Source organism: Nomia melanderi, chromosome 12 (assembly GCF_051020985.1).
Source record: "Nomia melanderi isolate GNS246 chromosome 12, iyNomMela1, whole genome shotgun sequence".
In the NCBI taxonomy this organism is placed as follows: domain Eukaryota; kingdom Metazoa; phylum Arthropoda; class Insecta; order Hymenoptera; family Halictidae; genus Nomia; species Nomia melanderi.
The window spans coordinates 5474929-5502680 of record NC_135010.1 but is presented as its reverse complement, the minus strand read 5'-3'; the positions used below and the strand labels follow the sequence as shown (position 1 = coordinate 5502680).

Here is a 27752-nt window from a genome sequence, read left to right as displayed (position 1 = left end):
AATAATATACGTATATAAAATTATATACATACAAAATTGTTTAAAAAAAAAATTTTCTGTTTAAAATCCCATATAATCGTTGTATAATTTACTCTTATTTAAATATGAAAATACAGACAAAATGAAGACAGTATTCTCAAATAACTTGCACACTTTATATTTACAGAACTTTTTATTTCACATATTTTTTCTAAGAATTAAAAATTTAATAAATGCACTTCCTCACTTTATAGTTCTTATTATTATTACTATAACATGTAATTAACTTATATGTTAAGCATAATACATGCATAAACTTTTTATATACATCTATTATAAATATATATCTTTTAAAAATAATGATCTTTGGTATCAATCTTTGTATTATGAAAAGTAGTGAAAGTAAACTTAAAGAGTTGCACAAGATATGATAACATAAAATGCATTATACCGAAAGTTTTATATGGCGCTAATTATTGTTTTATAAAAACTTAAAACAGTAAATGGTTTAAAGACCTTTTTAAGAATAAAGCTCATAATGCTACATATTATCTGATTCTGATGTAATAAGTGTATCAGTAAAGTTTTGTGTATCTATAAGAAGCTCTTCGTTATTTGATTTTTCGTCGGATTCAAATTCATCTATGTCTTCACCATCAGTTATCATTTGAGGTCCAGTAGATTTATACTGAAACGCGGAGTGTGATAAGTCGACTTCTACAGGAAATAGCGTTACTGCGGATAACAGATCTCTCATATTGGAATAATATTTTCCTAAACCAGCCGCAAATTTTTGTAATTGCCATACAACATCTTGAACGTGTTTATTATCTAATAATTCAAGTTTTACAAGTACGTCCGATCTAAGTTTTGCAAACTTTGCTCGAGCTTCTTGCCGACATCTTAACACTAATCGATATTCGTAATTGCCTGTTTCCATTCGATACAGAGGTTCTTGTAACGCTGCGCAACTTTGTTCTTCATCATCTAATTCTTTCACTTTCAAACAATACGAAAGATATTCAAACTTTGCATCAGCATATTTACTGATAGTTAACCGAGTATCTGGAATAGCTTTATGAAGGTAAGTGCCTAGATCATTTAATATAGGTTTTAACGACTTTAACATTGTTACTCCAAACTTTTCCATTTGTCTATGCTGTTCACCAAATTGCCTGAAAGCTTCACTAGCTCGTGGTTGCGGTTCTCTCACTCCTATTGCAGCAAATGCGTCTCCAAATACTAGAGCATATATAAATTACATACAATTCATAAAAAAAAAGTTAATATTTTTTTTAACTAAATAATATGTATACAAATTTTCAATTTTCATATACCTTTGTATATTTGTGTTAAGTCGAAGAATGCATACAATGTAGATTGAGCATGAGAAACTAGACCTCTGTATAGATATTCTGTACGCTGGAGTGCCATTAATCTTTGTACAAGCGCATCATTACAAAGAATAGCATGTGATAATCCAAGTGCATCAGCCGTTGCACTTCCCATTCCTTCAACCAATCTATGTTTTACCTAAAATTTGATTTATCTATTTATAACAATATTGATTGAATTATTTCTAATAAATAAGTAATTAAGTGTTATATAAACCTTTTTTAGAGCTATATCAAGTGTTCGACCTTGTTTAGGATCAGCATGTAATTTGTTATAATTAATGCTGACTTGAGAGTCACATGATTGTATCATTTTTGCAACTTCTACTTTTGTTTTTCCTCTAACTGAAACCCCATTTACCGCCACAAGTTCATCTCCTGATTGTAGAGTACCATCTATTGCTGCAGGTGTATCATCAAATATTTGCACAATGTACAAGCAACGACACTGAGGTGCTCCACCTCCAATGCTAATGCCTATGAGATTACTGCTGTCCTTCTGAATTACAACATTGCCAGAAGTAATTGTCATACCCCTGTATAAAATAACATAACGACAAATGTTTATCAAACATCATTGAACTTATTATGCGTTTTAAATAAAAAAACATACAACTTTTGAATAAGTACACGAGACAATATAGTAAACATGTTTATAATACTAACTAATAATATGACTAATGTATTGATATATATGTGTATATTTACATAGTAGTAAAGACGAATTACAAACTTCAAATAAAATATTATACACAACTTGAAATTAAATTAAATTAAAAAAAATTATATATTAATAATAAATACTATTAGCAATTAAAATCTTTGATAAATAAATTGTGAATGATTACTTTTTAAATGTATGGGAAGATTGAGGAATACGAATTTAACAAACAATTAACTGAAAAATTCTTACCTCTTTTCAAGTTTTTTTTACAACTAAGTGCTTATTGGTAGTCTAATAAAGAATATTAAATTATACTACTACTGAATATAATATATTAAAAATAGCTAAAACATAGATTATAATGATTTTTTAAGTGAAACTAACTGCATGCACATTATCATTACAACTTACATTGCACAGTTGTGTAGCTGATAAAGAGATTGATCTTGAGAGACCAGTTCTACATCTGGTCTATTTCATAGTAATAAGAAAAAAAAATGTGAAATTGATAGAATTTCAAAAGTGTGTATTAGATGTATAAATAGATGTATGAAAAACTTAAGTAGAGGATAAAATAGTAAAACATATCAATGCATACATGCGATCTTCCATCATTGTACACTGATTTGATTGCACATTAGCCAATGGCACGGTGGTCAACGAAACAAGACAATTCTCCTGAAACTTTTCATCCAATACTTTCGAAGTTTCTATATTTGCAGATAAAACTGCTTGATCCTTCAAACTACTCCACCGCACCGCGGCATACAGACATGCATGATATCAGAAAATAGAAGCACATTTAAATTGGAATGTGACACATATCAATAATGATAAAAAGAATTTTATAAAACCAACATTTTATCCTCTTCAAAGAAGAAATCATCTTCGTAATCCATATTTGAAATCTGTAATACTAACAATAATTAATCAGTTAAACTTTATCTGTATCAATAACCAAGCAAAAGTAGTTAAGTAATGAATTAAAAAAAATATACTCTTAATAACAATTTATATGAAATACGATATATGTAATATTTCAGGATGCAGCATTAAACATGAAATTGATACATATTATAAGTACCTGCTTTTTAATCCTCAAAAGAAAAATACATTGAGGTTATCTGTCAGTGGAATCGTGGAGAGATGACAGTTACATGTAAACTCTGACAGGTAGGTTTAATGAATATATGTAAAGAATATAGAAAACTTATGGAGAGGTGAAACTCGATGCTTTCCTTTTTTTTTGAGAATCAATTATCAGTAAATACCCACGCATGTCTAGGGAAACAGTCTTCTATGAATAAATCAACAAAATTATTACATTAATATTTTCGTTGCTATTCATAAGAACATTTTCTCCAATGACGAAAATGGTTAATTTCTTAGTTGATTCATGTCCATTTTCTATAATATAACATCGAATAGGGTCGTCGAATTAAGAGCTCGCGAATTCTCTGAAGTTTTTCCCCTCGCGGAGAGCTAACCTTTCTACATCACTATTTTAAAACTAAAAATTTAAATAAACTAGTATTCTATTGTATAAAGTTGGTATGACAAAATTATCCTTATATCACTATTCGGTGCCAACGTTGACGTTCCACGTTGTAGAATTGACGACTACGCCGCTGACCTTCCACGTCGCAAGCAGCAATGGTAGGCTGTTGTATTATGTCGAAGCGTATAGTTCGGTGTCGGTATTGAAGTGAGTGGTTGGAAAGTGAGAAAAATCTGTATTTATAACAGAAAAATTATTTCAAACAGAACAAAACAAAATGAAAAACTTTAGCATTTTTTTGTTACTATTAATTTCACCTATTATTCTCACTGTGAACAGAGGTAATACACAATAAAGAATGCTATATGAAACATGTTTTTAGTTTTATCGTTTGTATTTCTGACACATGTGCACAATATACATTCGGATTAATAAATTAATTTTCTCATTTGTCGAATTCTTTGGCGTTATTAAATAAATTTTCCATTGAAAAATGACTATTATTCATGAAATAAAATTGTAATTTCAGATAATTAATATTAAGTCGTGGATATGCATTATGTTTAAAAAGCATTGTTCATTTTTAATTAAAATACAGTGTATTAGAAAGTTATATTATGTAAGTAAATACTTACAATTTTCGTTTTTCTTACAGTTCATGCTCAAGAAGATGAAAATATAGACGATATAGTAGATGTTGAAGGTGAAGATAATTCTGTAATAACAGATGAAGAACCAGAAGAAGAAACAACTACTGCATCGTCAGATGCTGATACTACTATATTGTTTACTAAACCTGTTTATAATGGATTATCGATATTAGGTATATATTCATATAGTTTCTTCAACTTAAGATTACATTTTATTAATCTTTAAACAGTCATTGTAATGATAAATTACTTCTTTCAGAACTACCAGCTGGAAATTTGGTAGAGTTGCTTATTGGTTTTACCAATAAAGGTGAATCTGATTTTGTTCTTGAATCATTGGATGCCTCTTTCCGTTATGCAATGGATTTTAATTTCTACATTCAGAACTTTTCAACTGTTACATACAATAAAATTGTGAAACCGAAGCAAGAGGCGACTTTAGCATATTCATTCATTCCATCAGAGAACCTTGCTGGAAGACCCTTTGGTTTCAATATTAATTTGAACTATAGAGATGCTGTATGTAGTAAACAACATATATTTAAAAAATATTATTTTAAGATATTAATAGCATATAATTTTACAGAATGGCATCAATTTCAGTGAAGCTGTTTACAATGAAACAGTACAAATTATAGAATTAGATGATGGTCTTGATGGGGAAACAGTTTTCTTGTACGTATTTCTTGCTGCATGTGTAATACTTACACTTGTTGGAGGACAACAACTTCTTTCATCTTTTGGTCGTAAATCTCGATCTTCTACCTCTCGTAAAATACCTATGGAAATGGGTACATCTAATCCTAACAATGTAGATTATGACTGGATACCTAAAGAAACTTTGAACCGACTTAGTACGTATTATTTTATATTATCACCATTCTATTATTTTAACAATTATGACATTATTTACATTTTTTTGCAGACAAATCTCCAAGAACTCCGAAACAGAGCCCCAGGCAGCGAAGAGCAAAACGAACAGGTGGTTCTGATGACTGAATTATATTAATATGTATGTATATATATGTTATTTAAAGAGAAATAGATAGGAATCACATGCGGTATCACATTTGTAACAATTTTATAACAAAAATTATTAAATCTCTCTGTAAGTAACAAATTTAGCGAAGAACAACTTATAAAATGCTCATTTGAGTAATTACGGACAAAAATACTGCAATATAGTTGTCGTAAGAATGTGAATTGACAAACTTCATAATTACTCCATAAAACGTACGTTTTAACAAATACTTAGCTATTTTTACAAATTCATAATATCTTCTACGAAATGTGACCACAAAGAATTAAAATAATCTATGTAAAAAATAATACATCACATAAATTTTCCATACGAATAGAATTGAAAAAATTTCATTTACTACCATTGTACACAACAGACGTTTATATGTACTGTAATAAAATTGCTGATTTTGTTTAACATTAAATACAATTTGTGAAAAAACATCAATAAATCATAATTTTTTACAAATTGTTTTCTGCCCATGTTATTTATATTTTATTATAAAATGTTTATACATATGTATAATAAGGAATATAATGTATGCATATATATTTCGTAACCCTTTTAAATGTTAAAGTAAAGACATATAATTTTACATTGTATGTGTTATAAGAGTAATATATAAAAAATCTTAAAAAAAATCATTTGTAAACAATGTGTTGTATTAATTTTTTTTACACAAGTACAAATATAATAATATTGTGGATTAAGTTTATTATATATTATTCTTATAACATTTTTTAATTAAGCATTCGTTCTTAATAATCGTTTGCGTATTCTTACACTGAAATTTTGTTGTTTTATTTTATAATTCTTCTGTAAACAATTTTAGAGGACACAGAAAGTTGATTATGATTATTAGATATACTTATGTGAAATGGAACGGTACGTTACGACTCCATGTTTGATCCGAGAGTTTCTAACCTAATCTGTACGAAGTACATTAGTCACTGAGTAATCACACGTCAGACGTTGTTATTGACAGTCAAAATTCATTTATGTTCATTAAAGTTTTGCGTTAACTACAGTGAGAAAAGAATAATGTCGGATGTAAGAGATTGGTTTAATTCTTTACCATTTTTCACAAGACATTGGCTGTTATGTACAGCTTTCTTCACATTAATCGGTAGATTTGGACTCATTGGGCCACGATCGTTGATACTCACGTATAATGATTTTGTAAATAATTTCGAAATATGGAGAGCAGTGACCAGCGTTTTTTTCTATCCCCTCAATCCACGAACAGGATTCCATTTCTTAATTAATTGTTACTTTTTGTATAATTATTCATTGAAGTTAGAACGCGGAGAATATGCTGGAAGACCTGGAGATTATTGTTTCTTACTTTTATTCAATTGGATATTGTGCGTTATCATAGGACTTATTTGTGAAATCTCTATCCTTATGGATCCTATGGTACTCAGTGTATTATATGTCTGGTGTCAGTTAAATAAAGATGTTATTGTTAATTTCTGGTTCGGTATGTGTTCTTCATAGTAAAAAAAACTTAATTTCAAATACTTTGGTATCATAAATCTAATAAAATTTTAAATAATATTTTTTTTTGTTTAATAAATCAACAGGTACACAATTTAAAGCAATGTATTTGCCATGGGTACTGTTCGCATTTAATCTCATTATTTCTGGAGGTGGCATGATGGAACTTTTTGGTATTCTAGTTGGACACCTTTATGTATTTTTAAAGTTCAAGTATCCTCAAGAACTTGGCGGTCCAGAATTATTGAATACTCCAAAAATATTGGAATCCTATTTCCCACCCCAAAGAGGTGGAATTAGATGGTTTGGAGTACCTCCGGCTCAAAGAGCACAATCTAACAGAGACATGTTTGGTCATAATTGGGGAAGAGGTCATGTTTTAGGACAATAAATTACTATTGCCTGCAACTTATAAAAAAAAATGACTTTCTGTATTATAATTCTTTCCAGTACTGTTTTGTTTTGATTACATTTATTTCACAATCTACAGTGATACATATACATATAAATGTACTTTCATTTTAATTAGTGGTACATGAGCTCAATGCATTAAGAATTAAAAAATAAGTAAATTGTAAGATTCTATACATCAAAAGCTGTTAATTTGTAGAGTCATTAACATATTTGTAATTTTATAATTGAATTTTGTAATATATAAATACATCTTATTTAACAGTACATATAACAATGCTTATAAGACAAAATTGTAATTCTTCCAAAATTATATCCTTAGTTATTGAAACTTGGAATTCGATCCATTTCATTTAAACAGTTCTTATTCTTTATACACCTAGTATTAAATAGTAATGAATTGTCACAGAATGTATTTTTAATATAAAATTTTATTTAAAATAAAAGACACTATAGTAGATATAAGTAAAATATGCGGACAAAATTCTTTAATTTAGTAACTTAAGATTAATCTCAAAACAAAATTATAGTTATTAATCGTGATTTCGTAATAGTCATTAATATTTAAGAAATGAGTAGATATGATGAATCTTGAAGTATATTAAAAACACATGTGACTTTATTTGTACATTAAGATGTCTTTTTCATTAGTTGAAAGGAAGGAAATTAATTTATATGAGAGTATAACATTTATTATTTTGAAACAATTGTATTTATTGCAGCTTATGAAAAATCTGAAACAATGGAAATACAAAACTCTTAAGTTAACTATTACATATGTATTACATATTACTTCATGATTTATTATTGAGGTTTTCTCCTCAGTAGCTATGTCCCTGATAGTATATAACAATGCATAGCATAATTATAACTAATCAGGTGGATGGGATGCTAACCCCTACCAAGAGCTCAAAGCATATACTTGTCACCATAATATCATTGCTTGTAATTATATAACTTGTTTAAGTTACCCAATATTATGATGAAAAGTTAGCAATGAGCTCTAAACCTACCATATCACTCGTCAGGAACTTGTAATTCTCCAGCATTAATATCGTCTATGAGGTCACGCGGTGGTCTGCCTTCCACCGTACAACCAACTGATTGGCATGTTCCAAGAATTTCCTTGACAGTACCGCTAAGGTATTTTGACATAGATCTTGGTCTCATTGTCCTAGCAATGGTAACAATATCATCAAATCCTAAATTTCCACTGTGTTTAATATTCTTCTGCCTTTTACGATCTCTTGGAGGTTCCTTCAAGGCTTTAATTATTAAGGAAGCTGCAGATGGTACTACTGAAATAGTAGCTTGCCTATTCTGAATTGTCAATTGTACTGTGATCTTCAAACCTTTCCAGTCACTAGTAGCTTTAGCAATATCATCACCAACTTTCTTTGGCGACTGTAAATAACAAAGTAATTTCGTTAATATTAAGAAAAATTGTCTAAATGATACTTAGACGAAAAATGGGATTAAACAACTAAAATTTTAAAACGAATAACATTGAAATAGCCAGAAGATATCAAATGGTAGATATTTATTAAAATTTTATTGAACTTACTAGACCAAGAGGACCAATTTTTGGGGCAAGAGAAGAGGTTGCACCTACTTCACCACCCACGCATCGCAAGTAAACTGTTGAGATACAAATATATAAGAAATAAATCCATTATTTCATATAAAATTATTTCAAATAAAAAAAATACCTTTCTTAATTTCATTAGGATCAAATTTAGGAGGCATTTTGGTTAGTACTGTGCAAAAATATTAAAAACTGTACACAGATGAAATACGATTCGTGAAAAGAACGTGAACACGTTTCAGACTCTGTTCTAAAAAGAAGGAAAAGGTTAAGAGAAGTGGATATGTAACATGAAATGGCATGAACTACTACATAATAGAAGTATGGACAATAAATTCTTTATGTATCAAAGACGGTGGCGACACCTTCTGTCTTATAAGGGAAATATAAACAATCATCAATTATTGTCAATTATAAATTAGTTTTCATATTTTTTCACAACAATATGATTCGTATAGTTAATATAATATATTTACATTTTTTATATAAACAAAATGAAATTTAGAAATATTGACACGTCATTTTCTATTTTATACACGTGCTCATTATATAAATACATTAATTAATTTTAATAATTGTTTAGGCAAAATCTTTTTATCATTATTTTCTGCATAATTTTACATTATTATTTATTGCTTTACAATAAACTAATAATATACAGAATACAAATACTTTTGAAAAATTAATGTTTAATTTAATTTGTCATAGTATAGATATTTATATTGTAAAATTTGATAGGAAGGCGTGCGCACAAATGTAACTCCGTTTAAAATTTTCAAAAAATGCTTAATATTAATAAACAAAATGTTATATTTATATTTAATTGATGTAAGCGTAAGTTTGTTAAGGCTATTTTTATCAAATATTCATATTTAACTTCAGTGGAATATATAATGAAAAACAAAACTCGTACGTACTTACTTAACTCAATTTTGTCTTCTTATTTATATTTTCCGGGAACTTTCTGAACGCTCTTGTACAAGGTGAGACTTTTAACAATACCACCAAAATTTATTTCTAAACTATTTATTGTATAAAAAATGTTTGAAATAAAAAATATCAAATATTAAGCGGTGTATAAAACGTAATGGTTTCTTAATACTTCGTTTTTTTATTAGGACATAAGTAGGAGACCTTGAATTTTTGCTTCATAACGTGTAACATTTGATCTTGTCATTTGAAAAAAACACTAAATTCTCTGAAAAAAGCTATTAAGGTGTGTACGATCAAAAATTAATACATACTAAGTATTCTCGTAAAAACAATAAACTTGTGCATCAAGCAGTAAATATTATTCTTCAGAGAAGATTTTTATTTCCTTGATTTTTGACTCCATGTATTTCAATAGTTTTTAAGCAGAATTTTAAAATAGCAAGAACAAATATTGTACATTATTAAGTAAAAATTCGAAGTTACTTTCAATTTTATCAAACAAAAAAAAAACAACAAATGTGAAAAAATTAATTACATTTTACTCGCTACTTAATATTTAATATCTTTTATTTGAGACACATTTTTATAGAATAATTTATTAGTAAATTTAGGCGGTACTATTAAATGACTCACCCAGTATATATAAATATTTTAAAATATATTTTTATTTAATATAATATAAATTAATACACGTATGATTTAATAACTCATACGAATATTTTATAAATATAACTTTTATAGTATATATACCCTGTTTTTGAGTAATATATATACATATATATCTTCTTATTTGTTCGGTATAAAACGTAATAATATTTGATTTAACAATATATTTATACACGGTAACAAGAAGAAAAGTAGGAAATACAAACAAGTGATAAAAAGATCTACTTAACATCTACTACAGTGTTTTTAACATTACGTACAGTTCCTTATGTACATGCATTAATTTTGTAAAATAATCTTGATTTACAACATTTAAATTGTTTCTACTTCCCCACTAACAGCGATAGCTTCAATTTCAACTTGAGCTCCCTGTAATATTTTATGTTATTAAATTTAACTATTTATAACAATACAAAATATAAAATAATTATTTCATACCATAGGTAATTTTCCAACTTGATACGTAGATCGGGCTGGATAGTTATCTGTGAAAACTATATAAAAAATCGAACATAAATATCAAATATAATTCATCCATACTTCAAAATCGAAATAAAATTGAATTTATTCTTACATTCTTTGTAAACTTCATTTACTCCAGCAAAATCGTTTATATCGTTTAAGAAGATTGTTGTTTTAACAACTGTAAAAAAAATGTTTACAAGTTAATTTGTAAAATATCTATTTGATCTATAAACTAATTAAAGTAAGGAATCAAATTCAATTATGACTAAGAATGTTGAGGTAAATACTTAATTTTTACTCGAACAATTTGTTTATAACTTTATCAATATATATTTTATCAATTTATGACCTTTATCATAGCTTGATCCAGCTTCTTTCAAAATATGTCCCATATTTATAAGAGCTTGACGAGCTTCAGCAATGGTGCCTCCATCAACGAGTTTTTGTGTTTCAGTATCAACACCGAGAACTCCAGATAAATATACAGTACGGTTTATAAGCACCGCTTGACTGTTAAAATAAAACTTTTTGTACTAGATTATTAAGAAACTAATAAAAAATATGTGTAAACAGTAAATGTTAAATAATTCGAAATATTTATGTATTGTATGGCTTACTTGTACGGACCAACAGGTTTCGGACTCAACGAAGAAGATATTATTTTTCGTATAATTTTTTGCGATGCCATGATTAGCTTTGTTTCCCTTGAATTTCGTGTTCACTATAAACTTTAAGCGCTACTACTGCAGTAGTTATGCGTGTTTTCTCATTAAATATACGTTTACTTTTTGATAAACCTTTAACCCCTGCTTGGAGTAGACTTATCTTGTGTAACTTATCTAGCTCTTTCATTTACGTATTTTAAATATGATTTTTTAGTGTGTATATATAATTATAACTTATTTTACATATATAATACTTCTTAACTATGTATTACACATGAAGTTATAAACATTCAAATTGCTTTATACATTAATACTTTATTACTGCTTTCTAAAGTGGTAAAAAGTATGTTCGACAGAGAATTGATTCTTTCTGAAATATGTATTAAATTTAATGATTGAACTTAAGTGATAATAAGTGACTGGAAACTACTGTGCTTGCACTTAATACAATAATTTTAAATAATTTTAAATACATTCCAAATTATTGGAATGTTCAGAGTTCACATTCAAATCAAGTTAACATTTTGATGAAAGTTTATGAAATTATGATCAATGGAGTACGTATGTATATATGTATATATATATTATTTTATATCATTTATTCACAAAGAATCAATTTGTTTTCTTATACTATCATCTTTACACTGTCTTATACAATTAAGAAACTTTTACTCTCTACATTTTTACTAACTAGAAAGCAAAATTCTAATAATCAATAAAATTAAGTAATATTTTATAATTTAAGATACCGATTACGATTAAAAAATAAGTTTCAAGATAAAATTTTAAATTCTTTTAAAAAAAAGGAAAAGTAAATATATAAATCACTTTTTCGCTGTGCCCTTAGATAGCACGGGGAATATTTTATATATTTTAGCGTACAAAAAAACATGAAGAATAAAATAAAAAACAAAAATTTCGAATATCAAATTTTACTTAATAAACCGTTGAGAACGAGGTTTTTACAGCACAGTCATACCTTTTATTATAATTACATATATATAATATACATACATATGATATATAATATATGTATACTATATATACATATATAAACGTGTGTGTTCCATATAGGTACGTACGTATTCATGTATGTATAGAGAACATTTGCACACCTGCAGTATTTTCTAAGCACAACAAATATTACAGTATGCATTATCGATGACATTGTCTATGATTCAAGAATAGTTTTGTAACTGGCTTATGAAGTTTCAGTGAGCAGCATTGTTACGTCTACCGCGTCTCTTGCGACTTCCACCACTAGGACGGTTTGAAGAGGCCCACTGTTCATAAAAACGTTCGGCTTCTAACCATTCTTGATATTTATACCACCACTCTTCCCATTTTATGTAATCGTCTAATGTGAGGTCTCGGAGATATCCTCTCGCTTTATAATAATCATATCTAACGCGTACGTCGTCCCAACATTCAAGACCTCTTGGCCCTTGCGCTAATAATGATTCAGGATAATGACCTGGTGGCGGAGAATCGTATCCTAGTCTTGCAATTCTTTCTTCGCCCTCTATTACAACCTTCATCGCGTTTTCTCCATCCTTTGTAATTCGCATGTTCTCCATATCTCTACGATCTACACTCCATTGTGCCATTTTGCCAAATCTATAAGATAATTTTATATACTTATACAGTTTCGTCCTCCTTTCTTTATATACAATGTATGTACTATATATTTCGCGATCAAATTAAAAAAAAATATTTCTTAAATTTCAAATACTACGGTAATTTATAGTTACAGAATACACTGCAATGTTTTAAATCATACCGTTCCGATAATGTCATTCTGGGTGGGCCCACATGCGATGTCGTGGAAGAACTATCGCTGTCTTCGCTGGGTGATGATTCGGGTGGAGGCCTAATCATTTGAGTTGCTCCATGACTCGTATGTGTTTTTTCTACCTTTACAGGTTTACGCATCTGCACAAGTTCAATAGTTACATATTGAAAAGAAAACGAAATGTAAATAAGGCTAGGAACAGCTTATTGTAATAAGTAAAGTAATTGCCATTAAAGAACCATAATGATTTGTAATTACGTATATATCGACAGAAATATGTTTTACCAATGGTATTGGATCTGGGACACGTGGATCTTCCGGGATTCTAGTATGATGTTTTTCTTTGCGTCGAACTTTGGCTTCTTTCTCTTTAATTGTTTTATAATCCTTTTGGTGACGCGGTGGAGGTTGTGGTGTAGGTGGGGGTGTACGTGGACGTGGCAAAGGAGGTGATCGTGGTCTTGTTCGAGTTGGTATTACTCGGGAACTCGATGGTACTATTTCTTTTGGATGTGCTCGCGCTCGAACTGGCGTAAGAGATCTTGAACGCGAACGAGAAGGCTGGGCAATGCGCCGCCGTTCTTTCGGCGAACAAACGCTGCACGATCTATCAGAGCAAGTACTGCCTGTACTCGGACTTCGTGCTGGTCTTCCTCTGGTATGTGATCTATCGCGTGGTGAACGTGGGCTTCTAGTTCGAGGACTGCGTGGTCTTGGACTGTGGGGACTCCTAGGTCTAGGACTTCTTGGACTGCGAGGATGTCCTCTGCTTGGTTCTCCACTTGCTGTGCCTCCAACATACAACTCTTTGTATCCACTGTGCCTCCAACGATTTGGGTCTCGCTCCTCTACCTCCAGAAGCTTTTTATTCCAATAACTTGATTGAGACTCACGAGCTTTCCGCATCACACTATCTAATTCTCTCCTCTTCCCAGAATTTTCACCATGTGGTCTAGGTTGTGATACATTGGTATCCATCCGTAACTTACTAGAGCTGCTACCACTACCGCTGCCTCCTCTTCGTCTATCATAGTCCCGTGACATTCCTGAAAGTATAATGATATATATAAATTCCTCTTATTTTATAACATTGTTCTTGTATGTTTCCATTATACTCTCATAGTAAGCATGAAAACCTCTGTTTTTCTTACTTAATAAACAAATGTGTCTAAAGTGTTTACCTTACAGAAGTGATAAAATGGAAGACACTGGAGGAGCGAAAACTGGTGATCCGAACTCCTGCGAGAGCAGTGAACACGTTAATTCTCAAAACATGACAGAACGGCCATAAAGATGATAATACGTTGAATTAATCGCCATGAAACCTCTAGAAGAACCAGTACCACTCGTCCTTTGGGTCGACTGGCCTACGTTAAAAATTCTATATGTCACAAATAGGTATATCATCTGTAGTGGTCAAGCAGCGGAAAAGTTAGTATTCTCGAACAAAAGCGTTTCTCAGAATTTGAATTCGCGAAATCCACATGTGGTACTGGACATCACCCGTCGCGATGCCTTACCATCGCCACATCTCCGCATGTCCAGAATTGCAGTACGCTTCGATCCACGATCCATAAATGTTGGTCGCGTGGACTTTCAATGAGTCGAACCAAATTCAGAGATCGCCTTTCGAAGGCGTCGAGTGCACGCGATAACCGAGTCAGTAGTCGTGTCCAAGTTGTTTCGCGGTTTTTTCTCTTACCGAACCGAATACGCGTGAGATGCGAAGTTTATCTCGAGCATTACCCGGGTAATGCCGTACCGGCCGGACGGCACTCACGTAGCCGATTACGATACACGATAAGACGACCGATCTCGTCAATGTTACACCGATCGTACACACAGACGAGAAAATTCCGTGTACGCGCCGCCGCCACCGCCGCCGCCGCGGAGCTTTTCGGTATACCGGGACATCGCCGAGGATGTCGACGCGCGCGGAACGTCACCTTTTCGGTACGCGTCGGAGGATATCTTGTCGCGTACGACTCATAGCCACACCGAAACGCGACACGGAATTTGTGGCTCGAGTAACGGGTACGTCAAGGTCACGCGAACGCCCGACTGCACGATTTTGTGACCGGCAGAACCGTATTTCTTGCGACACCATTTCAGATATTACCCGAGTAATACCTTACTGGTGTCGTAACGGATACTTTGAGAATCGCGGAATGCCTCAAGTGCAAGCTTGAGGGAATAAAGAGAAAGAGAGAGAGAGTCCGAACCGGTATGTACGCGTACAGCCTCCTTCGCTCCTTTCTTTCATTAAAAGCGAAGGTCGGCTCTTCTCGCTTTTTCCATTTGCTGGTACACACCTTTGCACTATTATCGTATATTATTATTACTTTTTTCTCTTTTTTTTTTAACGTGACTTCACAAAACTTTTACTCGATGGTACTCGGAATAGATCTAACTCTGGCAACGCTGGTTGCTACCCGTACCGAACCGAAGCGTCAGAGGCGTTCATTCGCAGTCGACGGTCACTTTGAAAATCAATTGCCCACCCAGTGAGCGCTACTTAAGTAATTTCACGACATTCACCGGGCTCAAGAACCTTTCGAGATAACGACACTCACTTTTCTCACCGCGGCAACTCGAAAACTTGCATTTTCTGCCACGAATTCTCGGTGATTCACTTCCGCGTGACGTTCTACGAATTGAGATTGTTCAAAAGACTTTTCTTCAACGAGCCGCATCAAACGCAGAGGATGCATTCCAAGCGAGATGAACACTAGGCGTCGCTACAATCGTCTCGACACATTATTAAATGTCTTGCGTTGTTTGTAAATGATTTTTTACATTTATGTTTATTTATAGTAAATCCGCGGAGTCATATTAGGATTATTTGTTTCTGGGATTTTAACGCGTGTAAACGGTTTTCTTTGTACATAGTATACGTGTAACTAAACCGAAAGATATCATTGTACTGCGCATGTAACCGTGCCTTCTATTGGATGTTTGTTTTGCCCGCGTACCGATGATTACAAACCTGTCCAAATAATCAGTGTCATTTGAAGTTTGAATAATTTAAAGAAAAATGGTAATAGCAATTGGATTTGAAAGCAGTGCAAATAAATTGGGTATTGGAATTATTCAGGATGAAAATGTATTGTCAAATGTACGACATACTTATATTACACCTCCAGGTGAAGGTAAAGACATAACCTTTTACATTTATTTTCAAGAAACTTAGAAGGTTACGCGTATAATTTGTTCGAAATTCTTGTGAAAAGGGTTTCTGCCTCGTGAAACTGCGCAACATCATAGGACATACATTCTTGATGTTTTGCAAAAATCATTAAACGATGCTAAGCTAATGTTGAAAGATGTGGATGTAGTTTGTTACACAAAGGGACCTGGGATGGGAGCACCATTAACAGTGGCTGCACTGGTAGCAAGAACAGTTGCACAACTATATAATAAACCATTAGTTGCAGTAAATCATTGTATCGGTCATATAGAAATGGGACGCTTAATCACAGGTAGCACGAATCCAACCGTTTTATATGTTTCTGGAGGAAACACACAGGTCATTGCATACTCTCAACAAAGATATCGCATTTTTGGAGAAACAATAGATATTGCTGTTGGAAACCTTTTAGATCGTTTTGCAAGATTGTTGAAACTTTCTAATGATCCTAGTCCTGGGTATAATATCGAACAATTAGCAAAGAAGTATGTTCTTTTGCATTGTAAGATCATTTCATTTATGGATATAGTAATGATATTCTTTATTACAATTTCATATATATGTATATATAAAGAGGAAAAAAATTAGTATTATTACCATATGTGGTAAAAGGCATGGATGTATCCTTTTCTGGCATTTTAAGTTACATAGAAGAACATCTCCCTTCTTGGCTAGATTCAAAAGAATTTTCTCGAGAGGATTTGTGTTTCTCTTTGCAAGAAACTGTGTTTGCTATGCTTATTGAAATCACAGGTATTTTTACATTAATAACAATTCGTTGTGTAAACTAACAAAAATATACATATCATTTAATAATATTGTAGAAAGAGCAATGGCTCATGTACAGTCATCTGAAGTACTGATTGTTGGTGGTGTAGGATGTAATCAAAGATTGCAAGATATGATGGAAATTATGTGTAATGAACGAAATGCCGTACTTCATGCTACAGATGAACGATTTTGTATAGATAACGGTGTAATGATTGCTGTAGCAGGATTACATCAGTATAAAAGTAATGGACATACTCCCTGGATGCAAACAACTTGTGTACAGAGATATCGGACAGATGATGTGCACGTTTCATGGAGGGAATAGGCTATTTTTAACTAATTGTAAAAAGTAAATTTTATATTTCTACTATTAATAAACATTTATTTTATTCGTATTGGATAGTTTGTTGCTATGCTCCTTCACCACTGTTCTGTAATAGAAAGAATGTAATAGTTTAAAGATATTCTTTAGTTATATTTTTTTATCAATATAGATACATTTTATATAAAATTTAGTTCAAGCCTTAAACAATTTAAATAAAATGATTCTATATTCTTCTTGTTTATTCTCTTTTATAACTGCACTTATTTAATTTGAGTTTTAACTAGTAAATACATGCAATGTGAATTAATTTGAATGCGCACATTCATAAATTCAGAAAATGAATTATTTATTGGCAACTTATAAAAAATATTCTGGATTATCTTGAGACATCATTTTAAAAAATCATTGATAAATTAATGCGAAACAAAGTCCTATCAAAAATATTACAGGAAAATACCTGAAGGTCTAATCTACATTGCCCAGTTGTAAATGTGAATGAATTATTAATAGGAGTCGAGTTATTAATGAATTTTGTGTGGATTATATAGATCTATGCAGCAAGTATTGTATGTCTTTCTTTCTCTTCCGGAAAATTATATCTCTGTTCTGATCGGATACCTTCTTGCTCGTCATGTTTCGCGCGTAAGTACCAGAGACTGATAAGATGCTTCTAGAAATTGGTGGCATTTGGATTTCTTCTTCCGTCCTTATCGCACAGTAGCTTCGTCCTTATCTTACTCATTGCGAGGATAGGGAAAAACAATTTATACTATTCACCGTTAGATGACGAGTCGAGTCAATTTTGTGCTCTGCGAATCTCTATCCTTGCCTTATATATTATGGGGGTCGAAAAAAAGTCTAAGCCGAGGATTTAATTTTGAATATGATCAATTGAAAACATTATTTCTGTTTTCTTTAAACGCTTACTAAAATTTAGTTATATATTATTTTTAATTACCCTGATACTCACCATAATTTGTTGAGAAATAAATAAATAAATGTAAATTGTAATTCTTTTCAAATGAGAGAATGGTACAGAACGTATTTGGTGCGTTTACTTCATGTTCCTACGTTAATCAGTTTTCATGTTAACATTATTTATTGTAATCGTAATTAAAATAACTGTTAATTTCCTTATTTGAACAAATATTTTAATTGATGATATTACGAGATCATATATGATTATATAGATAATAAAATTGTAGAAACACTTTAATTGAACACAAGATTTCGCGGGTAAATTTTACGGCGTATACTGACAGACGTAAAATATTGAAGAGCATTAAACATTAAATGTAATTATAGTACAATGCAAATACAATTATAGAATATTTACAAAATTATAAAAATTTAAAATTTAAATATGTAAACTAAACTTTTAGTTGAAACAAAAAAGGTAGGTTATAAGTGATAATAGTAGATGTTACAGTGCAACAGATTTTGCGATATAATAAATTTATTTCTCTTTAAAATATAAATTTCATTTAAACTTAATATGATACTTGTTTTTTAGGTGTTTTTATTATAAATTTTTCTACGACAGTAAATATAATAAAAAATAATGATTATTAAGCTGGCTAAAGTGATAAATTGTTCCTCAGAACATCCATCATATCCTGCGTCTAATCTTCTTCAACATCGTTCAAATTCATCATGGCGATGTGCCAAACCAGGAGAAATGCTTGCTACAGTCATTTTTCAATTTGCTGAACCATCTTGTATTACAGGCTTAGATATTGGTAATTATCGTAGCTGTGTTGTAATAGTTACTGCTTCCACATCTACAGAGCCTGACAATTGGATTCCAATAGTAAATTACCAATTTTTATCACATGACGAGGCTGCAAATGACAAATTTAAAGATCAAGTACAGATATTTACGAAAAAGGAATTAAATCCTGAGACAATAAAATTGAAGTTTGATCGAGTTAAAATAACTTGCATGCAGTCTGCAAATTTGAAAGTATTATTTGGTTTGTCTTTTATTGTATTTAAAACAGAAGTTGTTGTTGATTTGGGATTAGATGTCTTTGGAAGGTTTAAGTTAAAACAATTTGAAGAGGACAATAATAAATTTTCTATGAATGATTTCAAAGAAAAATATCTCAAAATGACTGATAATAAGAAACCAGATTATAAAGGTGAATTGATCGCAAAAATTAAAGAAACCAGTATGAACAACTTCTCCAAAAGGCAAGAAGAAAACAGAGAATTAATGAAAAGGCCATTACTAGAGAAATTAGAAGCTGGAAAAGCAGCTGAAGTGTTTGAAACTAAGAATCAAGATTCTATTAATTCACCTTTAACAAGTTCTGTCAAAATTAAAGATCAGAAAGTAACAGAATCAAATGATAAACCAGTGCAGAGAACACCATTTGGTGATATTATACCTATATCATCATCTAAAATAAATAAAAAAAATTTAAGTGAAGAGAGTCGAAGATACAGTACGAATTCAAAAAAACGTTTGTTAAGCCCTGAAGCAAGCTCATCGAAGGAGAACTTAATTAAAAAGAAACAAAATTGTTCTGAGTGTCAAGGCGAAGATAAAATATGCAAAAATTGTGGACGATTACCACAACCTAAGCCGAGCCCGAAACCAGAAAAACCTATGGAGAAGAGAAGTCTTAAAACACAGAAGCCAAAGAAATTATTTTCAAAGCTTTTTGAAGACATTAAATTTTCTCTCAGTGGATATGTGAATCCACAAAGAGATGAAATTAGGAGGAAAGCACTAAAAATGGGAGCAAAGTATGTTGCTGATCCTAATACAACAAATAATAAATGCACTCATTTAATATGTGCCTTCAAGAATACACCAAAATATCAACAATTAAAGGGTCATTCTAAGATTGTTTTACACACTTTTATTGAAGAATGTTTCAATGAGAAAATAAGGTAACATGTAATGTAATTTTCTTTTATATTATTTATTATTATTTCAAATTTATATTTTTTACTTATGCAAAAAAATTAACGTTGCAATTTACCACCTTTTCAGATTTCCTTGGAGGCGTTATGCTTTAGACAACAAGGACAGAACTGAACCAGAAAGTGAAGAAGAAATTGTGGGTAGTTCCTCACCACCCAGGTCTAATGCATTTGAAGAAGATACAGACTCTGATTCTAATTATTAAATATAATTAAATTGTATATAAATATTGATGCAAACGAAAAATAACTGCTGGCAGAATATAATATACCATGTATATAAGATACAAGTGTTCTATATAAGTGTACTTATTTTTACATATTTTCTGTATTCATGTCATGTAAAAATTCTGTGTTTAATAATCTCATATTTGAATGAAAGCTTAAGAGAATTGAAATAATTTGGTTTTAATTTATAACATTATTTGTGACGAAAATAAATATTTTTACAAATTTTTGTATATTTTATTTTGTATACTTTATTTGCTATAACCATTAATGAGATATAGGAGAGACTGGACATGTAATGTAAATTTTTGTCCCACAGCCGTGGGGTTGCGTAACTCCCTTACTATTTCCATGTCATTTACAACATTACCAACAAAGCACAAATAAATAAACAAAAAACGTATTTTTTTTTACTTTTTTGTTTCAATATTAAGTTTTTTTTTATACTCGTAATTTTTTATAGATATTTATCAGAATATTAAACGTAATTCACAATTTCAAAGTATGTACAATACAATATAAATACTGAATTTTTACTGAAAATGTACATAATTTATTTGCATCATATCTGGAAAAATCAGAATTGTTATCCCACAGAAATTTTGAAAATTATTTTTTATGAAATTTTTAATCACTAATTTGTAAAGCGCATATTTCGTAACATGAATAAATACCATCTAAGAGTTTTCCTCGTCTTCGAGCTCGAAAAGTTAGCGATTTTCTGTTTATTTCAATTATACACCACAATAATGAATATACCAAAAAGTACTCAAGTTAAATAATTCTCTCCATCATTCACGAGGAACGTAAATATTGTCTATCTGTCAATAATTGCATATTTCACATTTAAATCACTAAATTATTGCAGCCTACTACGATTCTTTTACAAAAAATATTGTAATAAGGAAATTAAGATACATAAAGTAATATTTAAGGTAAACCTGTTTCGGAGAATTTTGGCATTAAATCATTTCTATTTGGTTACAACAATTACTTTTTTCTATGGGTATTAGATACTTTGCTATATAGAAAAGTCTAATATTGAGGCGTAACGAAAAATATATTTTTACTTATTTAATATTATTTGCATATTTATAATTTGTTACTAGTGAATTATTAGTATTATCTATTAGAATTTTTAAGGTCCTCAAATTATAAGAGGTAAAATTTACAATGGCATTGTGACAATGTTTCTAAGGAAATATTGTCTTAATAGGATCAAGTTTGGACTTATTATGTTCGGTAAGCAAATTTTCTATATTTATTAATAATGTTGTCATTATGTTGCTTTGAAACTGTAAGAATGCAATCTTTTAATGAAAACAAATTTTAGTTCATATACGTAATTGACTGCTTAATAGAATCAACAATTCTGCCATGAAATCTGATACATATATTACGTGCATACATGTATTTTTAAATCGTAAAGAAAACTCTTTACATTTATCGATTCTGCCAATTTCAATCATCGGTTCGAATATAGTTCTTAAACTCGCCACTTTGAATCATAGAGGGCATATCAAAACGTCTACTCTTTTTACACAATCGGTATTTTAGAATACTGGACACGAGTCCCATATAACATATTCAGTCTATTCTGTTTCTCGTCGGTGCTGAGGCTGATGATGCACTCAGGAAACTGAGATCAGTTGCTGACGTTAAAGGGTTCGAACCAGCAACCTCGGGGATTTTTGTGGATCGAGCCCATCTCGTTTCTTTAATATTTTGATGGTACCTTGGACTTTTTAGCGATCAATCAGATAGTTCTGGAGTATTTGCCATTTTTGTGATATATAACTGTCGGATTCATCCGAAAATGTATAAAACTTGAAAAAAATTAATTGTGAATGAATTGTTAGAATAACGAACAAATAATATAAAGTAGCTTATGGTCACTGGAAAATAAACGATTGTTGTAAATGATTAGAACAATAGGATTATGATATATGAACTAAAAAAACTTAAACTAGCCGGTCGCAACTTTCAAGGAGAAACATAAAGGGATGAACTCACTTGTATAAGGAACAACAAAAGAATAAAACAATCCAAATATTTTATAGTATAAATTAAATTTTGAGATACTATATGAACAAAAGGTTGTTGTAAGGGAAATAAAAATAAAACAAAACTGAACCAACCTTAATCTAAATCCTAAGGAGATTCTAAAATCAACTCACATAAAACTAATAATTGAAATCATTATTTTCTGAGTTATATGCTTTAAATATATAGACTAAATATATACTGTTTTAAAATTGCTGTATTTGCAATAAATAAATGTCTAAATCAGAATATTTATTTTTTTCATTGCAATCTTTTCATTTTTCTCGTCATACTTTAATAATAAATTAATTCGAATTTTATCCCTTACCATGTACAGTACTTTAAAATCGCTTTTTCACTAAAATTCCTCATATTTGATTTTTATCAAATTTAATACATATGTGACGCGAATTCTTCATTCAATAATGTGTGTGAACTACATTCATTAAACACGACCATACTCAACATTGATTCTCTAGTTTTAACTGTTGAAATAGTAAGAAACTAGTGAATGTTGCTGGCGGGTAATAATATTGTAACACGCAATGAAGAGAATTGTTACATGATGATCATTTTCGAAACTAATAATAAAAATCGTTGTAAAAAAAGAATTTGCTTCGCCGGTTTGTTCACGGATTTTTACTAAATCGTGAACAGGATTTCGTATTTGACTGATCCGTGGCATAGGGACTTTATCGTTTTATAGGTTAGACAATCTGTTAATACATACGAGAGGTCAGTGCACGTCACGTAGTTATTATTCGGAGTTGAGAATTTTGTGCAAATTTATCAATCCCGAGGTGTAACAAGAAAGATTTCCTGAGACTCTCTCGCGGTAAGACATTGCGAGAAAATACGCGGAGGTCTCAGGTATTGCAGATTGAAAATTGAAGACTTCTACACAGAAGAAGTGTTCGCGTACTTGAGTGGTATAACGCTGTTGTATGTAATCGTGGTATTGCTTTTGAAAACTTTATTTTGTTAAAATACAGGCGTCTCTTTGGCGTCTGTAAAGGGCAGACAGAGTGTGTGACAGGTTATGTCAACTGGATTGGCAGGTGCTGTTTCAAATCAGGTCAGTGTGTTGACTTGCTACCACACCGCTATTCTGCAGATACCTTTCACTGAAGACAGCCATTCTAAATTTTGTATATTTTTCCATGCAACGGAATGCAGCGGATGAAAGGACAAACCAACAGTCAAGGTGAGTACATTATATCTTTGTACAATGTTTTTTTTACGTTTTTCTTGATAAGATCAATTTATAAGACCGCATATAAATTTTACTATAAAAATCGCTGTATGTGTACGTAGTTTTTATCGGGCCCGGTATGATCGTTTCAAAACCACATTTATTTTGTACATACGAATTGAAATGTTTTATTATCGTAATAAGTTAGACTATGTATTCTTCTAAATTATGTAAATAATTTGTTGTCTACGATTGTAACAGGTACACATACGTAATACAGTAACCTATCGACATAGTTTAGCACGTCTCAACGTTTCTATTGTCAATGGAACTGTATACATCACTAGTATGTGTTTTTTAAATTATTCTTTGTTCCTTGATGTTGTAGTTACTCTATTTTAAGACTTTCAAGAAATTCTTATGAACATATTTAAAAATAGATGATACAATATTATCAAATATTAAAAGTGTTACCTACTTTTGTCAAAAGAATAAAATTGGTGATTTCTTATTATTTTTTATTATTTTTCATTTAACATTTTTTAATTAAGAATAAGTTGTATAGTAATTTGAATGTCATTACATACTTTGGTACGTGAAACAAAATTTGTTGCAATTTCTTTATTGTAGTAAATTAAGGGATATTAATTTGAAAAAGATAAGAAAGCTTATATATATGTGTGTGTGCGTGTGTGTGTATGTATAAGCTTTTTTTATTTTTTTTAATTTTGTATGTATATGTATGTGTATATTCTTAATATACTGTAATGTTACTAATAATATACTTCCTTGCAAATCACTGTAATTACCAGAGTTAATAAAAAAAAGAAACTTACCATCCCTAATAAGATAAGATTATTTTTTTCTTATATTATGTACAATTATATAAAACAGTTAAAATAATTTTCATATATTTATTCTCTAATTGTTATTTTCTTAATATTTTATAACAATTCTATAACAATTTAATTACCAATATCAAAATTCTTTGAATAATACAACAATATTTTATTCTAATCAAAAACTTCTACTTCTATTGTGTTATTAGTGAAGTATTTGCAGATTATTTAATAAAAAAGGATACATTTAGTACATTAATGAGATCAAATTCCATCTCTGTTAGTGAGCAATGGTCCTAAAGAACACCAGCAACAACCACAGACAGAACATGCTGGTGGAGAAGATACTGGATTCGATTCATGGAGAGGAGGCAACAATACGCATCATTCAAGTTATCCAATTGGTACTGGTGACCCATATAGTACTTACTATGCAGGTACATCGTTCCCTTATCAAACATTTGGTGCCGGGGATGGTACATGGTCAAACGGAACAGATCCAGTTACATTTCTTTCCGGATATGGAGGTCAAATAGGTCATGATGCATATAGTATGGATGGAATGTTCTCTGCTAGCGCAGGAGGTGGTTTTAGTACATTTGGTCAACCTGCTTTCAATTATTTTCATGGAAATGGCGATTTTAGTGCTTGGGGCACTCCAAGGAAAACACGCTATGAAGATTACTATCAGGCACCACGTGGAAATGAAAATTATCCGACACCTAGCAATACCGAAATTAAGACTATTGAGCAGAGTGTACAAGGCTTGTCTTTAGGAAGTGGAGAAGTTCCACGACAAGAACAGCAAACTACATCTAATCAACAGATAAAACCAGAGGCAAAAGAACCTAGGAAGATAACATGGGCCAGTGTTGCGAGCCAACCTGCCAAGCCAGTACCTCCCCTTTCATCTTCCCAAGGAATGAGAAAGAAGGCTGGTATGCCTCCACCACCTATTGTGCCTGGAAAGCATAATATGGATATTGGAACATGGGGTGAAGGTAAATCATCTGCTCCTCCTCCAACAGCACCACCGCCACCACAGGTACAACCTCCTGTTCCACCACCTCCACCATTAGTTCAAAGACAAAGACCTCCACCTCCACCATGTTGGAATAGACAGCCTACAACACCTCCATCACCTCCACAATCACAGATTCATATGCCACAACAACAACAGCATCAACAACAACAGCATCAACAACAACAGCATCAACATCAACAACAGCAACATCAGCAGCAGCAACAGCAACAACAACAACAGCAACATCAACAACATCCACCACAACACCCACAACAGCATCAACAGCAACAGCAATTACAACAGCAACAGCAGCAGCAGCAGCAGCAACAGCAGCAGCAGCAGCAACAGCAGCAGCAGCAGCAGCAGCAGCAGCAGCAGCAACAGCAGCAGCAGCAGCAGCAGCAGCAACAGATTGTACAATCACAATCTCATCCTGTTTTGGATGAATTGAAAGTGAAAAATGATTATAATCCTGTAGAATTTGATCAAACCGCTCCTGGAGCTAGGTTTTTTGTTATTAAATCTTATTCTGAAGATGATATTCATAGATCCATTAAATATGAAATTTGGTGTAGTACCGAGCATGGTAACAAAAGATTAGATCAAGCGTATAGAGAAGCCAGTCGTGAAGGTGCACCTTTATATTTATTCTTTTCTGTGAATGGATCTGGCCATTTTTGTGGCATGGCACAAATGGTGTCACCTGTTGATTACCAGAGTAATAGCTCTGTTTGGTCTCAAGATAAATGGAAAGGTCAATTTCGTGTACGTTGGATTTATGTAAAGGATGTTCCTAATGTGCAACTTCGTCACATTAAATTAGAAAATAATGAGAATAAACCAGTAACAAACTCAAGGGATGCACAAGAAGTCCCTCATGCGAAAGGAGTGACAGTGTTACGTATATTGCATACTTATCGACATTCGACTAGCATCTTTGATGACTTTGGACATTACGAACGTAAGCAGGCAGAAGAAGATCAGCGTAAAGCACCATCAAATGCTATACAGCATCATCACTCTTCTAATCATAGAAACAGAGGACATTCTGATATGCCAAGAGATCATCATCTGCATCAACCACACTTGCATCATCAACGCAAAGTAAGTAACAACTTGTGGAGCATTATATTTAATAAAAGTTAATTCAATAGCTGTAATATTGATTATTATGATTCTTTACAGGACCGTGATGGTGGTCGTGGTAGAGGTAGAGGAGGTTCACGCCAGTAGCGGTGGATACAACAAAAATATACTACTATTCATGATAGTAATCATCATAAAGGAAGCACGCTGCGACTAATTATCGTCATACTACTTACCTTTGCTTTCGTGAATACACAAAGGGCTTCTAATTCCTGTGACCGAACTCTCACCATTGAGACTATCTCCTTCTGTTAAATAATCAACTTGTATGATAATTAGCGTCGCGTCGGCATCATAAATATTATCTAATCATAACTACTATGAAGAGGAACGTAATTCACTTTCACGGGATATCGAGTTAAACTTGCTGACAGTTAAGCATATAGTGTGGTGTTGCGTGCTATTCGTCGAAAAGGTGTTTCTTAAACGTACAAATTAAAAATGAAAGAAAAAAATGAAATATGGAAGAAGAAAAACTGTAATATGTGGACTAACCCTTGTAAAATGCTTAAACTTTTGTTGATAATGAAAAAAATCTATGCGAGAACAATATTGTAAGCAAGTGTCATTTAAATCAATTACCATTTTAAACTTCGATGGACATATAACCTGGTGCCTGTGGCTGAAAGGACTCTCACCTTTCTTTGTTAAAAAGGTGCAAGGGCTTATTACAACATTTTAAGTTTATTTGTAACAATTATGCTTGATCATTGGATAATAATAGAAATTATTGTCACCTGATTATTTTATGCATATTCTATATCTATTGCAAATTATATATATATTACCTATTATTATATTATTCATGGACTGCAAAAACGATCTAAAACAATATATAATGAAAAG

General features: G+C 31.3%; 9 protein-coding genes and 1 long non-coding RNA gene across 38 annotated transcripts; 5 read left to right on the top strand and 5 right to left on the bottom strand.

Annotated features, from left to right (window-relative positions):
- Positions 1-226: 226 nt before the first annotated feature.
- PICK1 (protein interacting with PRKCA 1) lies at positions 227-3534 on the bottom strand. Of its 5 annotated transcripts, none has more exons than XM_031974641.2 (7): positions 3122-3534; positions 2896-2953; positions 2636-2782; positions 2449-2508; positions 1591-1909; positions 1317-1512; positions 227-1221 (listed from the first exon to the last, which is right to left on the bottom strand). In XM_031974641.2, the coding sequence occupies exons 2-7, from the start codon at positions 2934-2936 to the stop codon at positions 521-523; spliced, it is 1464 nt and encodes a 487-aa protein (XP_031830501.1). In that variant the 5' UTR covers positions 2937-2953; positions 3122-3534; the 3' UTR covers positions 227-520. The 5 variants fall into 5 exon arrangements, with proteins under 5 accessions (XP_031830501.1, XP_031830502.1, XP_031830503.1 ...); XM_031974642.2 differs by having other exon boundaries at positions 2896-2945; XM_031974643.2 differs by lacking the exon at positions 2449-2508.
- A 4-nt stretch (positions 3535-3538) lies between these two features.
- l(1)G0320 (signal sequence receptor subunit 1 l(1)G0320) lies at positions 3539-5674 on the top strand. 2 transcript variants are annotated; one of them, XM_031974647.2, is made up of 5 exons: positions 3539-3693; positions 4191-4358; positions 4445-4704; positions 4772-5039; positions 5111-5674. In XM_031974647.2, the coding sequence occupies exons 1-5, from the start codon at positions 3591-3593 to the stop codon at positions 5182-5184; spliced, it is 873 nt and encodes a 290-aa protein (XP_031830507.1). In that variant the 5' UTR covers positions 3539-3590; the 3' UTR covers positions 5185-5674. The 2 variants fall into 2 exon arrangements, with proteins under 2 accessions (XP_031830507.1, XP_031830508.1); XM_031974648.2 differs by having other exon boundaries at positions 3643-3876.
- A 413-nt stretch (positions 5675-6087) lies between these two features.
- On the top strand, positions 6088-7381 carry Der-1 (derlin 1). Its single transcript, XM_031974649.2, has 2 exons — positions 6088-6686; positions 6790-7381. The coding sequence occupies exons 1-2, from the start codon at positions 6248-6250 to the stop codon at positions 7092-7094; spliced, it is 744 nt and encodes a 247-aa protein (XP_031830509.1). The 5' UTR covers positions 6088-6247; the 3' UTR covers positions 7095-7381.
- Positions 7382-7803: 422 nt separating this feature from the next.
- Positions 7804-9008, bottom strand: RpL12 (ribosomal protein L12). Its single transcript, XM_031974650.2, has 4 exons — positions 8824-9008; positions 8679-8752; positions 8128-8518; positions 7804-7848 (listed from the first exon to the last, which is right to left on the bottom strand). The coding sequence occupies exons 1-3, from the start codon at positions 8858-8860 to the stop codon at positions 8132-8134; spliced, it is 498 nt and encodes a 165-aa protein (XP_031830510.1). The 5' UTR covers positions 8861-9008; the 3' UTR covers positions 7804-7848; positions 8128-8131.
- A 1267-nt stretch (positions 9009-10275) lies between these two features.
- UK114 (reactive intermediate imine deaminase A homolog UK114) lies at positions 10276-11506 on the bottom strand. The gene is made up of 5 exons (XM_031974795.2): positions 11381-11506; positions 11113-11273; positions 10873-10941; positions 10737-10792; positions 10276-10667 (listed from the first exon to the last, which is right to left on the bottom strand). Exons 1-5 carry the CDS (start codon positions 11449-11451, stop codon positions 10611-10613), a joined length of 414 nt encoding a protein of 137 aa, XP_031830655.1. The 5' UTR covers positions 11452-11506; the 3' UTR covers positions 10276-10610.
- On the bottom strand, positions 11381-15942 carry LOC116426180 (uncharacterized). Of its 19 annotated transcripts, none has more exons than XM_031974789.2 (7): positions 15533-15683; positions 14402-14587; positions 14114-14266; positions 13506-14011; positions 13209-13360; positions 12511-13045; positions 11383-11506 (listed from the first exon to the last, which is right to left on the bottom strand). In XM_031974789.2, exons 3-6 carry the CDS (start codon positions 14262-14264, stop codon positions 12640-12642), a joined length of 1215 nt encoding a protein of 404 aa, XP_031830649.1. In that variant the 5' UTR covers positions 14265-14266; positions 14402-14587; positions 15533-15683; the 3' UTR covers positions 11383-11506; positions 12511-12639. The 19 variants fall into 19 exon arrangements, with proteins under 19 accessions (XP_031830638.1, XP_031830649.1, XP_031830650.1 ...); XM_031974790.2 differs by having other exon boundaries at positions 13506-14005; XM_031974778.2 differs by having other exon boundaries at positions 11381-11506; positions 12544-13045; positions 13506-14266.
- A 235-nt stretch (positions 15943-16177) lies between these two features.
- Tcs3 (Probable tRNA N6-adenosine threonylcarbamoyltransferase Tcs3) lies at positions 16178-17573 on the top strand. 3 transcript variants are annotated; one of them, XM_031974793.2, is made up of 4 exons: positions 16178-16369; positions 16649-16892; positions 16982-17160; positions 17232-17573. In XM_031974793.2, exons 1-4 carry the CDS (start codon positions 16255-16257, stop codon positions 17501-17503), a joined length of 810 nt encoding a protein of 269 aa, XP_031830653.1. In that variant the 5' UTR covers positions 16178-16254; the 3' UTR covers positions 17504-17573. The 3 variants fall into 3 exon arrangements, with proteins under 3 accessions (XP_031830653.1, XP_076228834.1, XP_031830652.1); XM_076372719.1 differs by having other exon boundaries at positions 16451-16892; positions 17286-17573; XM_031974792.2 differs by having other exon boundaries at positions 16451-16892.
- LOC116426183 (uncharacterized) lies at positions 17462-18564 on the bottom strand. Its single transcript, XR_004234850.2, has 3 exons — positions 18474-18564; positions 17961-18361; positions 17462-17609 (listed from the first exon to the last, which is right to left on the bottom strand). It is a non-coding gene; the product is annotated as an uncharacterized LOC116426183 (long non-coding RNA).
- A 500-nt stretch (positions 18565-19064) lies between these two features.
- Positions 19065-20893, top strand: XRCC1 (DNA repair protein XRCC1). 2 transcript variants are annotated; one of them, XM_031974769.2, is made up of 2 exons: positions 19065-20401; positions 20505-20893. In XM_031974769.2, exons 1-2 carry the CDS (start codon positions 19065-19067, stop codon positions 20638-20640), a joined length of 1473 nt encoding a protein of 490 aa, XP_031830629.1. In that variant the 3' UTR covers positions 20641-20893. The 2 variants fall into 2 exon arrangements, with proteins under 2 accessions (XP_031830629.1, XP_031830631.1); XM_031974771.2 differs by having other exon boundaries at positions 19065-20413; positions 20505-20639.
- Positions 20894-23423: 2530 nt separating this feature from the next.
- Positions 23424-27647, top strand: Ythdf (YTH domain-containing family protein). 3 transcript variants are annotated; one of them, XM_031974667.2, is made up of 5 exons: positions 23424-23647; positions 23764-23780; positions 23882-23909; positions 25021-26864; positions 26946-27647. In XM_031974667.2, the coding sequence occupies exons 3-5, from the start codon at positions 23885-23887 to the stop codon at positions 26991-26993; spliced, it is 1917 nt and encodes a 638-aa protein (XP_031830527.1). In that variant the 5' UTR covers positions 23424-23647; positions 23764-23780; positions 23882-23884; the 3' UTR covers positions 26994-27647. The 3 variants fall into 3 exon arrangements, with proteins under 3 accessions (XP_031830527.1, XP_031830526.1, XP_031830524.1); XM_031974666.2 differs by having other exon boundaries at positions 23764-23909; XM_031974664.2 differs by having other exon boundaries at positions 23424-23780.
- Positions 27648-27752: the final 105 nt, after the last annotated feature.